General features: G+C 47.2%; 1 protein-coding gene across 2 annotated transcripts in view; it reads left to right on the top strand.

Annotated features, from left to right (window-relative positions):
• The window catches only part of IFT43 (intraflagellar transport 43), a 46,047-nt gene continuing 31,694 nt past the window's right edge, over window positions 1,902-16,254 (top strand). Inside the window, exons 1-3 of one of the 2 annotated variants that reach the window (XM_021402921.1) lie at window positions 1,902-2,005; window positions 2,183-2,272; window positions 8,066-8,095. In XM_021402921.1, coding sequence (XP_021258596.1) covers window positions 1,961-2,005; window positions 2,183-2,272; window positions 8,066-8,095 — 165 coding nt within the window. In that variant the 5' untranslated portion in view covers window positions 1,902-1,960. The remainder of the gene's footprint in view (window positions 2,006-2,182; window positions 2,273-8,065; window positions 8,096-16,254) is intronic. The other variant, XM_021402922.1, reaches the window with a different exon arrangement.

Consider the following 16,254-nt stretch of genomic DNA (forward strand, 5'->3'; position numbering starts at 1 on the left):
GGCGGGCGGCCGGGCGGGCCGGGCCCTTCGCGGTGGTCCGCCGCTCCGCCCCTTTCCAGCGGCGAGATCGCGTTAAAAGCGGCAAAAATACCCCGAATAGTTTCCCGATGCGGTTTCTTTCCGAAAGAGGGAGGGAGGGGACGGGGGCCTGGCGGGGCGGACGGCCCCGGCGGCGGCGGTGGGGGGCGCTGGCGGCTGCCGCAGAGCCCCGCGCCGCCGGCCCGCGGAGGGGTCGGGGTAGCCGCCTCGCGAGCCCGCAGCCCTCGAAGGAGGCCGGGAGGCAGGGTGTCGGCCCCGGGCGCCCACCCGGCCCCGGTCACGAGTTGAGATCCACACCCTCAGGGCCCCGTGGGCTCCTCTCCCAGGGCAAGGCCCGCTGCCCACCCACCACGCCTGGCTCCCCTCCTGCCCGCAGCCTGCGGGCCTTGTGCCCATTGCCCTCCTTCCGCACCCGGCGCTGCCCGCCTCCGGGGCCCTCCGAGAAATCGGGTGCGCCCTAAGGATGCTGAAGGGCGGCCCAATGCCCCTGTGGCCAGCATGGTGCCTGAGGAGGCGCTTTCCCAGAGACACGGGGCCCTGGCTGGGAGCATGGCTGGGGACAACTATACCGCTGGGGCAGCCTTCACTCACAGCGTGGTGCGGAGCTGCTGCTGCTGCAATGGATGTGTGAAGGATATTGGCTCCTCACCCAAAGCTGGGAGCTTTGTCAGCACGAAGGCGACTGAGATGTCTTGTAGGAGGGAGCTTTTGGCAGTGCGATGCCTGCAGTCCCATGTGAGACCAGGAGCCCAGCCGGCCGCCCTTCAGCACCCCATCTAAGGTGGCCATTGCTCTTTCCCACTGAGTGATGTGTGGGCTCCCCACCGCAGCTCCTCTTCAGCTAAGGCGTGCTGCTGAAGGTGGCTGGGAGCAGGGCACGTGGTGGTGTTCAGCTGTGATGGCTTTCCCGGGCTCCCCAGGCTTTCTCTGTGCAGGTGGAGGACCAGACACAGCCCCGTTCATAGGCCCCATTAAGAAGCAATCAGCAGCGCAGTGCTGGGGGGCTCTGCTAGTCCTGCTCTGTGTGACCAAGTGGGCGAACCCGTGCATACTGCTGTTCTGTGACCGGTTCCTACCCCTTCTGTGGTCGCAGCACCCCGCAGCTGCCCATTGGAGCAGGGGTGGGAGACGCCGGGCCGTGTGCCCGTGGCTCCTGTGGTGAAGCGTGGCAGCGGCTGAATGGTCCCTTCTGCCTGGTGTGGGTACCGAGTCTGTCACTGGAGCAGAATCACCGCAGTCTGGGGGATCACGGTGTCACAGCACCCAACCAGCCTGGCTTCAGGAGAGGAAAATCATGTCTCGCTTACTGAGCTCCTTAAACGTGTCAAGGTTTGTAAAGACAGATAGTGCCTTCTATTAGAGCAATTGATACAGCTGGAAAAAACAGACAAGCTTTCGAGCGCAGACATCCTGCATGTATGGCTTTTTCCAGCTGCATCAGTGGGTCTCATAAAAAGTTATTACCTCTGCCTACAAATCTCATTTCACTTCATCCTTGGATCATCGCAGCCACAGCACAATTGCTTGAGAACGTAGGCAAGGGGTGGAAAGAGGGTTCTTTAGACCTCCGAAAGGCCTCCAGACAGAACATAGCTCCCAGCAAAGCCGGGCAGTCAAAACGCTACCCGTGGAGCTCCGGGTGGAGAGCAGCCTTTGGCTGCCGCGGCAGATTAGCGGGTGACGGCTGCTTAAGCTAATGACGATGGCTGAAGGCTGTGAGGGATGTCAGAGAAAGCAGAAAAATGCAGCAAATAGGCAGAGCACCCGGGGGCCGAGAGCTTCTTTAACGCGCAGAGCTCACACAGAGCCCAGCCGCAGCTAAGCTATCTGCGGGGCCGGGGCCGGGCTGGGGCGGGCCGCGGTTCGGGTTGCTAGGGACGCGGGGCGGGCCGTGTGCCGGAAGCGGCGGCGGCAGCGGCGGATGGAGGCTGAGCGGGAGCGGGCAGAGGTTCCCCGCCGGGCGGGGGTGAGTGGGCCCGCGTGCCGCCGGCGGGAGGGTGCCGCCCCCTGCGTGCCGGGGATCGGTGTTTGTGTTCCTCTCCGGCTCTCCGCGGCTATGGCCGCCGTTCTGCGGGACACCCGAAGCTGTTTGTGTGGGTAACCGCGTGCCCTTCGCTTCTTTGCGTTTCCCCCTGTGCCACAGGTGCCCAGGATGGGCCGGCGGGCTCGCCAGGACCTCTTCTCGGGTGAGAGTCTCAGCAGGAAGAACTCCTCTTCTGCGTCCACGGGAGAGGTGGGTGTCCCTCCAGGAGATCCTGTCTGCGTCCCCCGTGGAAGCTTCATGTTGTCTTCTGAGATTCGTTCCCTCATTACGTGCGTTACCCTTCAAAGTTTATCCTTAGAGTTGGACCCACCTAGCTGCCCTGCCCCTTACCTGGTACTGCCTTCTGCACCACGTGTAGTTTTCACACAGCTGTTATGTGGGACTCTGGTTCCTCACGGTGAGGTATGGAGTAGTGACAAGCAGATTGGGACCTCTTCCTCGCATCCATGCGTATCTTCCCATACATGCTTGCAGGCTTGTTGTTTTGTTACCCGTGTTTCACTACCTGTGATAACAAGGCAGAGTACAGGTAAGCAGACGCTTTTCTTTTGCATTTAGCTTCTGCAAGAGCCAGAGTACAGTTTCTGGTGGACAATATCAAGCTTGTATCTTCCCCCCCGCTCCCCCCTTCCTGAGAAAGTATGCTCCTTTTTTCCTTTGATTGGCATAACAGAGAATCATCTCTTCCCACCTATGCATTGTTCTCCGCCTGGGTATGCTAAGAGGTCAGGAAGAATTCTGGGAGGGAATTTGTGGAAGGAAAGGCCCATACTCGGAGTTGACCTAAACTCTGTAGAGTTCATCCTCTTTGTAGCACTGCTTCTCTGCCACCTTAGGGAAAAAAAAAAAGAGTGCTCTGGTTTCTAGAGTAAAATCACTTTCTACTGACAAATCAAACCAACTCCTTTTGTTGTGGATACTGGAGAATGAGGAAGAGCATTTACAGTAAGAGGAATAAGTGATACTTGCCAAGATGTCTCTCATCCAGTTGAGGCTGGGCACCCATCTGTGTCTGTTTTATGTGACTAGCTGAAATTATTCTAAAATCATGGAATGGCCTGGATTGGAAGGGACCTCAGAGCCCACTCAGTCCCAAACCATGCTGTGGGCAGGGCTGCCCCCCAACCAGCTCAGGCTGCCCAGGGCCCCATCCAGCCTGGCCTTCAGTGCCTCCAGGGATGGGGCACCACAGCTTCTGGGCAGCGTGTGCCAGGGCCTCACTGCCCTCTGAGTGGAAAAAATTCTTCCTCTTATCTAACCTAAATCTCCTCTCTTTTAGTTTAAAACCATTTGCCCTTGTTATATCATTATCAGACTGTATATAAAGTCAATCTTCCTCCTGCTTATTAAGTTTCCTTTTAGTACAGGAAGGCTGCAGTGCTTTTACCAGTGAGCCCTATGAATCTCCCAATTGGCAAGAGACCCTAGCAGCAGTTGTTTCATCTGTGCTTTCTTCCATCTGTCATTGCAGCACTAGAAAGGCCTGACAGGAGATGCTAGGTCTGTGCAAAGCAAATGGAGCTCTTTATGCATTTATTTGGGTAATTTAAAAAAACAAAACAACAATGGGACCCAAAAGAAAGTCTTAGGAGCCAGCTGGTGGTGCAAGTGGGTGTTAACATTGGCTTCCTTTCACGTGAGGGTGGCTCACTCCAATTGCTCTCTCACCACAATTGGCCATCCTCCTTTATGGGCTGATTACCTGCTTGGAAAGGGACAGAGGCATGTTGTAGGGGTACAGCTGGCCGTCTGTAACTTGTGGATGTGTTTAGTGTGGCTCGTGTCACAGCCGTTATAACAGCTGTGGAGAAGTCATAAAGGTTCCAATCCTTGGACATCCCTGGAGAGGAATAAGAAATAGAATCTTCTGACTGAGGCAGTGAGCTTTTCAGCAGCAGAAGGGTGAGGCCTTGCACGCCTTAAATGATTCAAATGATTCAATTATATATATTATTACTGGATCTTAACCACCAGGAAGAAAACTGTGTCTGTAGTCTCCCTTCAGATAGTTCTTTGTTTGCTGTTAACTGAAAACCTTGCAGCTACTGGAGAAGAGACAAAATGCACTGTATCCTCAGCCTTCTTCTTTGCTCTGGAATTGGAAGCCTTTCATACGTGGGCATGTTTGATACCAAAAAGAGCATTAAGTAGAACTAAACTTGTGTTTTCCTTCACTGTGGACTGGCAACCACCTTTAACTTTTCTGGAGGTTTGGCCTATCTCAGAAGTGGTGGGGTCAGCTGTTACAGTGGGTGTCTCATTCAGCCATCTGGTCATCTTGAAACCTTTTCAAGGAGCATTACTAAAAGAAACTCTAAAACAAAAACAATAACAACTACAAAAAAAACAACCCACCATATTCTTTTTTACTAGGACTGGCCATAGTGGAGAAGGCCCCGTGTAATTTCAGCCCAGCAGGTTTTACTCCTGTTAGTGATTTTGAAGACATAGATTTGTCCTAAACCTTTGCTGTATTGACGCTTTCATGAGAAGTTTTCCATTTGGGTTAGTGATTCTGTCCTTGGTAGTACCTCAGGGTTTTAGAACTATTTTAGGAGTCATCTTGACTTTTATTTATTTATTTTAATGTTTGTCTCAGTCCACCCAACCTCCACTCAGCTCAAATCTGTGATGTGAACACCTCATTTGTCCTCGTGGTCTGGTCCCTTCTTGACGCTGATAACCACTCTGGATGTGTTTTACAGTCAGAACAGCGTGCTTGAAGGAAGCAGAAAGTATCTGTCTGTCCATGTTTCAGCTTTTGGACTTATTACAAGGAAATCACTTTGTGAATGACTCATTTAGCATAATTAAAAAGATCTTTGTTTTGGAGGCAATAGACAAATCTTCTGACTTGGAGTGTAGATCTTATCAGATTACCACTGATCTCATGTTGACCTGGGCTCTGTCTTCAAAAAGAGACTTCAAAGAATGGTACTTCTCATCAGCTGTCTGTCTTCTTTCACAAATGTGTTGTGGAAACCTGTTCCCTAGGATGTAACTGCAATCTCTTGTGCCATGTAGCCCATTATACATCCCCCAAGCTCTATAAAGCAATGTGATACCTTAGTATTTTTTGTGTGCTCGTTGTGTATGTGCGTTGTTTGCTGTTCTACAATAAATTCCTCTGGCCAAATCTCTATTTGATAATTCCCATTCCCGTGTGAAATTATCTGCGTTACCTTCAAATTCAGACACCTTGAGGAGCTCACTAGGGGTCGTAAAGCTGACAGTCTGCCATCTAACATGCAGAGCATTCCTGCCTTTTCAGAAGTACAAGTACCAACAAACAGCAGTGTGGCTATATACTATTTCAAGAGGCGAGACGGAACATGATTATTTGCTGTAATTGGTGCAGTCAGCATCCTCCTGCAACAATGGCTGTGCGTGTTCCTGGCCTTTAGAGCTCCTTGGCAAATTAGCAGGCACTTCTTGAGCACCCAGGGGAATATGCTGTAAATGGGAATTCCTAGAGATAAATCTACTTGCTGCGTGCCAGAACTCTGCATTTCAAACATTCATTTTCAGAAGGATAATATATCCATTTTCCATTGGGAGGCCTTTCCCATCCCTTGGCTAGCTGTGTTACTTTTTACTCATCTTGATGCTATCGGGTTTCTGGCAAAAATGGGACAGACTCGAGCTGGTTGTGTTATTTGTGCAAAGGGAGGGGCAGATAATATAATGAGATCTGTTGAAGATCTTTGTTCTCGCATTCTACCAGGACTTCTGGATGCTTGTCTAGGATAAAAGTCAGCTTTTTTTTTCTGGCTCTAGCATTGCTGTGTCCAACTGCCTGAATGCTGGCTTGATGACATCCACCAACAAAAGCTATTCAGCATGGTTCAGAGCTCTTAAGGAGACTGATTTAGAAAGCTGAGTGGAAAAGCCTTCTGTTTAAATATATCAGCATTTTTTTCCTTTTCTGCATCTCCTCTTAGCAGGAGTGGGCTATTTGTTGTTCCATAAGAAATCAGTATACAAAAATATTTTTGTGTTATACTGCTTGCGCAGTCAGTTTTCTCTTTACCCTACAGTGGAAAGGTTCCCTTGGGACTTTGTTCAAGACTTCCTTGGGTTTCTGCTCTTACAAACTCAATGTGATGTTGTCAGTGTCTGTCTTGTAGCACTTCGTAGCTCCTCTGTGTGGAGACTGCTTTGTGTAGGCGGTGCACCAGCCTTAAGGATGAGGTTTACCAGGCTGTGCTGGGAGTCTCTCCTTACAGGTAGGACAAGGGTCACTTTCACTTAATTGCAGAGTTTGTCCAAAATTATCAAAGTTCCCTTCTGGTTTTCTTCCACGTTTCACCCAGGCCTTGGGAAAGGCTCTGTGCTTTCACTTCTGAAAGTACGTTCTTCCCTTACTGTCATACCTGTTATTTGTAAGCATGCCTATGTAGTTGTAGTCCTTGAGTGATAGTTAAAAATGAATATTTCTGTGCTGCAAAAATCTTACATAGGCAAGTGTAGACACAAAACCTTGAACTGCCTCCACTGCTTGCTGGGCAGATGTTCCCACAGGTGTGTTTTACAGAGCAGCTCTTTGGACTTCTACCACCCAGCTTACAGACGCCCTGGTAACGGCTTCTGGCCGCATTCTTTAGGCTGACATGCAGGCTTCATTTAAATAGGACTCTGGTTATCTAACCCAAGTGAATAAACAACTGCACATCAGTTGCTGAGGATAAAACCCAGATGGAAGATTGCTCAAAAAAGTGGTTACTTAAGTGCTTTTTTTCAGCGTGTCTCATCCAGCTGGATTTCCTTCTGTGTGACTGTGAGTCCTGTACCACCTGGGATCTGCACATCCAGAGGAGCTTAGGTCATGCTGGGCCCTGCAGAAGCCTTTCTGCTGTCAGATATGGGAACAAGGAGTCCCTGGTTGACAGATGCGCAGTTCCAACAGACTTTATTGGTTAGGTCAATCTGGTTTCATTTACACTGCTCTCTGATATGGACACATCTGTACCCTGCTGCCCTAACCTGCACGTAGCCTCTCTCTATTCTTGCCTCAATAAGACTGTAAGACCAAATGACAGCACAGAGACTAAGTGGACTCATATACCAAAATATTTTAATCAGAGATGTATTTATAAATTACATGACTTCCCTTCTCCACAGGAAAGATGATGCCATCCAGATAAAGGTCAGATGGGTTTTAATAGTGGTTCCAGCCCTAGTCCCTGTACAGGGTCATGGGATACCTATAGTTTCTCACTGAATGATTCTGTTATTTCTTGGATTGCATAGAGATTATTGGGTTCTTAAATTGCATTTGATGCCTAACAGCTGGTTGTTGCTGTGCTGGTTCTGACAGTGTTCATCAGAAAGGTTCTCAGCCAGTTCACAAGTTTTGCAGTGATTAACAGGTTGCTTTATGTAGTTATTCCTCTGCCCCATAACTAAGCTGTTCCCTTATACAGTAGAGTTAACTAAAGTTCATATACTTACGCAATGCTATTGTCAGCTAGGGCTATCTCAAGCTAACTGCTACAGCTACCACTACCAGTGGAGAATCTGACTTTGCTCAGAGTGGCTCCTGAAAAAGGGGTACAGCCAGCTATGGTAAATAACCCCCAGTATGACGGCTCCAGCATATTTTCTGGACTGGCACAGTGTCCTACATACCTGAATAATATGGGCTTTCTCGCACTGCAGGAACTAAGTTTGTTCTATACTTGCTGTTACTGTTTTTTTTTTTTCTTTAGTATTCCTTTCAAGGATCTGACTGCTGTCCATCTTTCCTGCCTTTGCAGTCAAACAGGCATGCTTTGTGGTATCACAGTTTGTGTATGTATAAATGACTGTGGATATAAAATCTTACAGTAGTGGGATCAACTTTGCACTTTGTTCAAGTGATTAAGGTTGCGTAGCATATACTGCAGGTCTGTCGTTCATGTCAATCTTCAAGCTATTTTGTGCAGAATTCCATAGTTTTTCCTTTTAACATCTTTCTCTATTTTCTGCTCCTTATCCTTCTAGGATGAAGACCCAGAGGAAAAGGTTGATCATGTAAGACTGTAGAAGCTTTCTAGGTAGATGCTGGCTTCTCTGAAGGGGACTAGTAAGGCTAACCTATTGATGGGCCTGGTGCCTACCATAAGAGGGGACTCTAGTGCTAGAGAGTAAGACAAAATCATTCCTGAGATGCAGTGCCTCTCCTGCATCTTCTGTTCCTATTGCTGACAATTTTTTATCTTATTATCTGGCAGTTACTCTTATTAGCTGCTGCTTCGTGTACCCAGGTCACAGACCTACGTGTGGCCATTGAAAAGGCATTCTGTTTTCATTTGAAAATTTAGAGATTAGCTGATGGAGTACAGAACCTGTCTGAGCCTACATGTGCTGTTCACTATGTTTAACTTACTCCCACAATATGAAAACTTGTCTTAAGAGATTATGAAGTCTCACTGGTGCCCCAGAGGAGAAGGCCAGCCAGTAGTAAGAGGACTGTGTGCTTGTGTATTTCCTGTGAGTCTTTCCTGGCTAGAGTAGCTCTTTGTATATGTTAGATATTTAAAGCATCCTTTCCCATACTCTGATTCTTTCTGCTGAAGCACCAACTCTGTAGTGGTAGTGTAGTAGATCCATTCAAGAAGTTTGGAGCCCAGAAAAGAAACCTGTATCACTCATGTCATTAATTCTGGCCTCAGCAGGGTTTGGTTATTTTAAGAATTTAGAACTACTCAGTTTTCTGTTGGTGGTGCTAGAGATGATATTGTAGTAAAGATCTACTGAGTTTATTAGTCGGTGACAGATGCTTCAGGACTATACTCAGAGCACTTTTCCATTTATCAGGCAAAGAGACTTCCTGCAGGTGGGTATTGTTTTGGGAACTACTTACCCAATAGATTTTTCTCCTAGTAATTGTCTTAGGCCTTCTTATTTATTTATTTATTGCCTCAGTGAACGCAGTCCTTACAGTCGTTTCACTGGAACTAATTCCACCTTCCATGCATTGCCCTAATTCATTGCTTCCAAAGAGCTGCTGTACTGAGTGGTGGCTAGTCACATGCTGCAGGCACCTTCTTGCTCCTGGCTGCACAATTTCATTAAAACAACTAAACTGATTTGACTTCTGCATGAACAATTGTTATTGCTTCGGGGGTGTTGTGCAATGGTGCCTGGTGAGGAGAGTTTCCTTAGTATGAAGTGATTCCTCTCTCTGAAGCCACTCCTATCTGGATAACTCCTGCACACTTTATTCAAGCTTATGCTCTTAAGCAGCACAGTCACGCTCAAAAGTATTTTTCCATTTGTAAATGCCTGTGAAGGGTAACAAAATGGTTAACTGAGCATTCAGACTGATCAGTATTCTGCTTATAGCTTTTAATACTTGCATTTTTAAAATGCATACTAACTTCTATTAATTGTATCAGAGCCTCCTTCCAAACCAGTTATTAGCGGAACTTTGTAAGTGTGATCCAAAACTGTTTAGTTGCAGTATATCTCTCCCTTAGTCATTGCCTGGCCAAGCTGAAATACTTGGCTTCTTGAATCATGTCCGAAGTTGGCCCCTTTGTCCCTCTGATGCCTCATGTAACCCTTCTCTGAACTCCCTTTGGGCTGTGCTGAGTGTTATAATCTGAACTCTTCCTGGATTTGGTCCCTTTCCTCTTGCTGCTCTGAAGTTTGTGGCTGCCAGAATATCGGCAAACGCTCAGTTGGTGCCGTTGATGTGAACGTACCTGCTGAAGTTCTGCCCTGCGGCTGGCTGCCTGCTCAGAGACTTGTTTTGTATCCCCTGGCAAACCACTCATCTCACATCTGAATTTTTGCCTGTTGAGTCACTCATTTGTCTGTGCCTTCCAAGGCTGCCTGGGACATGGAGCCAAAGGCCGCAAGGCTGATCAATGGTATAAGAAAAGGGTGTATCCTAATATCTTAGTTAATTTGCAGAGGCAGAATAAGCAGGAGGAGTACGAAAGTGGCTGGGAGCCAAGATTTTTGCTGTGTTCTCTTCCTGGCTTTGCCACAGATTTGCTTTGGAGCCTTGGAGAAGTCCCTTCTCCAATTTGCTTTAGCCCCTGTTTAAAGAAGGGATAGAACTTCACGTAGGAAAATGGTGGTGAATCCCTAAACACGAATCCACAGAGAGATAACTTACCCTCATAGCAAAATTAATATTTTAGCCCACTGTAGGCCCCTACCCTGCATCGTATTCAGATGATGTTAGATGGGGCTGGGAACTTAAGGTGATAGAAAGTGGCTGGGAACTACAGTGTGTCTGAAACCCTGCTGTCCTGTGGAGTTCTGGCTCCTCTGAGAGCCGTGGGAGAGCAAGTCCTTCCACCATCCTGGTGCTTTGGAGCTGCCAGTGGCAGAGCAAGATGACTTTTCTTCAGGGACCACCAGGGATTGAGGTGTTAATTTTGTTGTTGAAGCCACGTATTTTACATGCAAAGTCAGAGTTCAAACCATCTCCTTTCCAAGCTGGAAGATACTGATTTTATTGCCATCTTCTTCCTCCTGAAAGAACATCAAGTCATGTTTCACGCTTCCTTAGAGAATATTACATATATAATGACGAAGCTACAAGCTGTTGTGGGTCTGAGAAGGCTCTCGGTCCCTTCTCTTTGAAGCTGCTCTGCTTTGCAGAGTGGAACTGGAAGCTATGTTGGGCTGCAGGAAAGGACTTTCTAACTCAAGGCAACAAAGTCTGAGCAGGGAGACATCTATTCTGGGACTAATGAATCCAGCTGGGACCTTGTCCTATGGCTCTGTTTTGGTAGGCCTGCCATAGGTAGTCTTGAGGTCCTTTATGGGGGGAGAACACCTGATTTTAGATCCCTAACTAGGTGGTGCTGACATCTGTGCCTCCTAGTCACTCAAAGTTTGAGTGATGACATGCTTTAAGGCAACAACTGCAAAGAAGACATGAGGATCTGACCTCTCCAGAGGGGCAGCAGAGTCCTTCTGTAGTTCTACTGTTCTGTAGTTCAAACCATTTTAAAATGATTTGAATTCGGAAAAAGTGGGCTGTTACTTTTTAGATTAAGAAGACATGTCAAGAACAAATGTTTTCAATAAATGCTTGTTGGAGGAACAGCCATCAGAGTTTTAAGTAGCTGAAATATGAAGCCAATTGCAGACCTCTGTTGCTGAGTGACCCAGCTTGGTGAGGTTATATATTCGCAACCTAAAACACAGTGCAGATGACACAGGGGGCCCCCTGATGAGAAGCAGCCTGCACCAGCTGTGTAGTGCTGAGCTGTGGGACAGCCTGGTTACCAGAAGTAACTAAAGCTAGACTGTTTACAGAGTGGAGCTGACTCACATGGATCCTGCTTGCAGGTGTGTCTGCACCTGTGGTGTAGACATGGCCTTGGGCTTTGTATGATTAGGGCCTTTAATCAGAGCTGTATTTTCCTAACCCAGTTCTTGATTGAGCACAGTGGTTGGCACCCGACTCCAAACTCATTCCATTGTCTGATCTGGTCTCAATCTGCCTTGCAGGCACTCTCCAAGTGGTCTTCCCCACATTTCTTGCCCATCGCTTAGAAATGTGGAACTGAGGATCCGAACACTGGATGCACTCATCCATGTGCTTACTGGGGGACTTTACTTATGCAAAAAACAATGACACTGTTTTAGGCACTGTCCAGCCACTCTAGTCTAGAGAGTTCATGACTTAAGAAGACATGTATAATTGTAGTGCGGCCTCTTAAAACCCTTTTTGGATCCATGACTTGCATAACAGTAAGATCTAGAGAATGTTGGTGTGCAACTGGGACAAAAAGTTCACATCCCAAAGACACTGCAGTCTTAACTGCATTGTTTTTCTCTCCAGCATCCTGCTTTTCCCTATGATCTTCAGCTTGTAGAAGAACTCTCACCTGAGGAAAGCTACTTTTTGTGTATGGTTTGTTGTCAAGGTCTTGCCTTCTTAGGCATTGAGCTGGGAGTGGGATGGACTGGCAGTAGATATAGCTCTTGCAGTGACTGGCATTTCTGACAATCTGGGAGGGTTCTTGGAGGCAGAATTTCCTGTAGCTGGAGCACATTTTTAATACCCTCCCATTTGTGTGTTTGTCCTGGACTGGGCTGAGTATGTCCCTGCGTGTCCTAGTCTCTATCATCTGTTTGGATTCTTGCATTATGCTTATAAACACACTCCACCACCATCTGAAACAGCGCTGGCTTTTTTTTACCTGCTTCCTTTTCAGAAGGATTGCATCTTTTTCTCCAGCGGCCTTCTTGTTACTTGTAGAGTTGCAGGACTCCCAGCCTGTTCCCGGGGACTGCTTAGCTGGAAGTTGGCCAGATTCTCCAGGAGGAATCTCAAAAATGCCGCTGAACTTCTGTTCCCTAATTAGGCCAACTTCCCCAGTGTGAGCCCCAGCACTGTGTGGCCTGGAGCTCCCCAAGGCCTCGCACTGCCTCTCTCCTGTGTCCCCCAAGTGCTTGGCCAGCAGGACAGCTATTTTCAACTTCCTGAGGTTATCTTGAGCCTTTTGATGACATGTACTCAAATAGCATTTCCAGTCAGCCATGTTCCCCAGCTTTTCTAGTGGTATCCTTCCCGCTTGACCGCCTTGATGTGGGTTATAGGCAAAACCTGAAAATCCCATGGAAAATAACTTTATTATCAGCTTTTCCATTTCTTTCCACATGTTTACTTCATGCTTCCAGTGCTCCCAGGCCCACCTGAAGGCCTGTAGGAAGGAGGTAGATGGATGTGAACATGTCTGTTGGTATATAGCACAAGGTAAAAGCAAATGGGTTGAGAGATGTTTACATCTCAGAGGGCTGGAAGGGGCATGGCCTTGTAACTGTGGGTTGTGAGAGGTTTCTATCTGGTAATCCTTTGCTCATAGAATCAGATTGTTGTGCACCGTTTTCATGCAAAGGAGAGCAATAACTCTTGAGTCAAGTGAAGGTGTCAAATGCTGCAGTATGACAGCTTCCCTAGCAGGTGCACATACTACTTAGCCAGAGCTGACCACTGTTTTAGGGAAGAAGTTCTTGTCAGTATTTAATGAGATGAGCTGTTCCTTTACCAGCTGTGATAGATGTCAAAATATTTGAAGCTCCCCAAGAAATGCTTCCATCTCAGTAGCCTTTTCCCTAATAAAGTGATGTCAGTGACTATGAAGAACAACAGGCTGTTGAAGAAATGAAAATCCAGTGTTTTCTGTTAGGCATTAAGACATGCAGAAATCCTTGGAGGAGATACATTACTTGTACAGTCTGTAGATGTGATAAAGAAGGCTAGAAGAGATGGGCTGCTTTTTGCAAAAATATAAGGCTTGCATAGAATTAGGAACAGAGCCATAGTGATCAGGACCAACACAATGGAAAAGGTATTGCAAAGTTGTGGAACGACCAGCACGATAGCAAGGTGCTACAAGGGAAGGGAAGTAGGTCGCTCACCCAGATCAGAAGATTTTGGGTTCACAGGGAAAGGCTCCCACCAAGGAGGGATCTTCAGAAAGAGAGCCTTCCTCAGGGGCAGTCAGCCATTAAATGAAGCCTAAGAGGGGTGGAGCCAGGCTCCACCCCTTCTGGTCACACAGTGAATTGCCTTCACCTGTGCTCCCAGGGCTGCCTGGGTCTTTCCTCCAGGTGCTCAATCAGTGGTTCAGGCCATGACTCAGCAGTTCCCATACAAGAGCCCTTTTTGATATAGTGTGCTCTGAGATGTGAATAGATTGTGAATGTGTCAGCGGTTTACGGGCGTTAGGCCCGATTCCGTGACAAAGGGGACGGGGGACCCACGGGCCCACGTCCCGGGAAAAGGGGAAAGGGGAAAAGGGTAGGGAGATGGCCCTGAGAGCAAAGAACAGCGGCAACAATCTGAGGAGAAACAAACTAATTTACTAAATAAGATATCGGAATGCAAAACAACACACTATAATACAATATAATTACAATTTAAGCTGATAATTCCAATACAGAGAGAGAGAATGTCCCAAAATCAAGGTAGGCCTTACTCTGCTACCGACGATAAGACGGCTGGAGAGCGAGGTGCTGCCAAGATGAGAGACGGCAGAAAAAGGGCCGAGGTCTCGTGATCTGCAAGTTTTTATACTGCGAGCTTTTATCTTTTCCCTCCGGCTGGAAAATGGTAACAGAGGAGCAAAGTACCATGGGGACTGTAGTAGTCCTTCTCTTCTGAGAACTAGGTACATCCGCTACATGATGTTATGATGTGGAATACCAATAACCGAAAATCATAAACCCATGACAGAATGTTATGTGGCTGCTTAGAAGCAGCGGGGCTGTTTGACTTACAGCTCCTTAATGGGCAACAGTCAGAACTAATTAATGAGGGCTGTTTGCAGAGATCAGCTTTCCCTCAGTCAGGGAACCTCTGGCAACTTGCTGGAGGAAAGGAAACTCGGGTCTGGCCATACTTCTTGCTTTCTGCTCCATGGCCATTACTGGATGAAAAGAAGGTGCTTGCATACCAAATAAAAATATCACTGTGTTTGTGTATGGGGGAGAACACAGATCTCACACATTTTAAAGAGATGCACTGCATGAGAGAAAGATTGTGTACCCTCTGTTGCATACTGTCAATGTCATTTGAGTTCCTGCTTCCCTGCACGGAGTGCTTGCTGTTTCAAAGGAGTTTTCGTGCTGATGAAGATAAATTAATCCACATTTCCAGACCCTCTTGAGAATCTGAGGGACCCGTTCTGCCTGTGTCATGGTGGGTCCCAATAGAAACATCACTGGATCCTCCAGTTAGTTGCTTCTATGAGGGAAGCAACATCCAGCTAGCACCTTCCAAACTGCAGACATGAGCCGACAAGTAGCCTGGAAATTTCTGCCTAGTGGGGAAGCCAGATTAGAATCCTACCTCTATCTGATAAGAAAGAGCCTGAAGAAGAAGGTAGAATTTCTCCTTTAATAAAAGAGAGATGGGATTCAGGTACACTGAGCAAGGCCGGTAATTTTCCAAAAGGGAGATAAAATCCTGATTACGGTGGTAGTGTGAAAGCAGTGGTAAGACTGCCTGGGAAATCCCACCTTTGGGAAAATGGCAGTGAACTGAATTTCTGAGAAAAAATAAAGTAGGAGATACAGAACATGGCAATGTGCCTGAAAAAAAGAGAGAGTCTGCAGAAACTAAGGTAGGGGAAATCTGGAGATAAAGAATTGACAACTCAAGCAGAAAAGCAAGCCACGGTGAACAAGTGGTTAGTTAATGGTGTGAAACTGACTGAGCAGCAGGAGTTGAGAGAGAACACTGTTGTCAGGAGCTGGTGGATTCTCAGTGTTTTGAACACTAGATCACTTCGGGTGCAATTTTGTATAATGAAGTCTTGCCTATGATACAGCAGGTAGTACTGACAGGTTCTGATCATTTAAAGCCCACAGTCGTTTTCATCGGGAAGACATGTTCAGGAGCACATTTACTCCATGACAGAAGAACAGCGTCTTTCATTTCTGCTCTGCTTCCTCTGGCGTTAACATTCTTCTCACTTTCTGCTTCAAGCTTGCTTGCAGTTGCAACATCTCTAACTGTGACCATATTACGGCAATGCACAACATTGCATTCTCAATTGTAAATTACATTTTAGAAGTGGGAAAGGTAAGTTTATTTACTTGACAGAAGTGCTTGTGGCATGTGACCTTATTATGGCACTTTCCAGGCAACTAACAAAGAAAAACTATTTATTCTCAGCTGACAGGTAACATTGCCTTTCCTGTTGCTAGTGCTCCTGTGGGCAGTTCAAAAAGAATTACCTGATTTACTGCAAGAGGAATAAAAGGGCTGTAGGTGTATGTGAAGTGTTTGTCAGCATCTGCCAGATGTTCAGGGCTGCCTGATGTGTATGAGCAATGGGAATACATTATAAAACTGGGAAGACATTGGAACCAACCCCCCTAAACACACTGGAGTCACATCCTGTGCAAGGACTGGGGCAGCCATTCTCACCGCACTTCTGTCTGAAGTGCTCAACTTAGCTTATCTTGGAGCTGAAGACGAGTTTTGGTGATGCAGGAATTAAATTGCCAGTGCACGGGCGTGCCTTGGAAATGCTGCCTTTTCCCTCAGCCTTGTGCCCAGGTTCTTTGGTGACATTTGTGTTCAGGGAGCAAGGCCTGATGGCTACCAAGGGGATGATGCAGGGGAAGGAGGGAGAAGGGCTGTTTGCGTGGGAAGGATCAGTGTGGGAGAGAGTGTGTTTTTGAGGTAGGGGTGTGTGTAATGGGAATAG

This window comes from Numida meleagris, chromosome 6 (assembly GCF_002078875.1).
Source record: "Numida meleagris isolate 19003 breed g44 Domestic line chromosome 6, NumMel1.0, whole genome shotgun sequence".
Classification (NCBI taxonomy): domain Eukaryota; kingdom Metazoa; phylum Chordata; class Aves; order Galliformes; family Numididae; genus Numida; species Numida meleagris.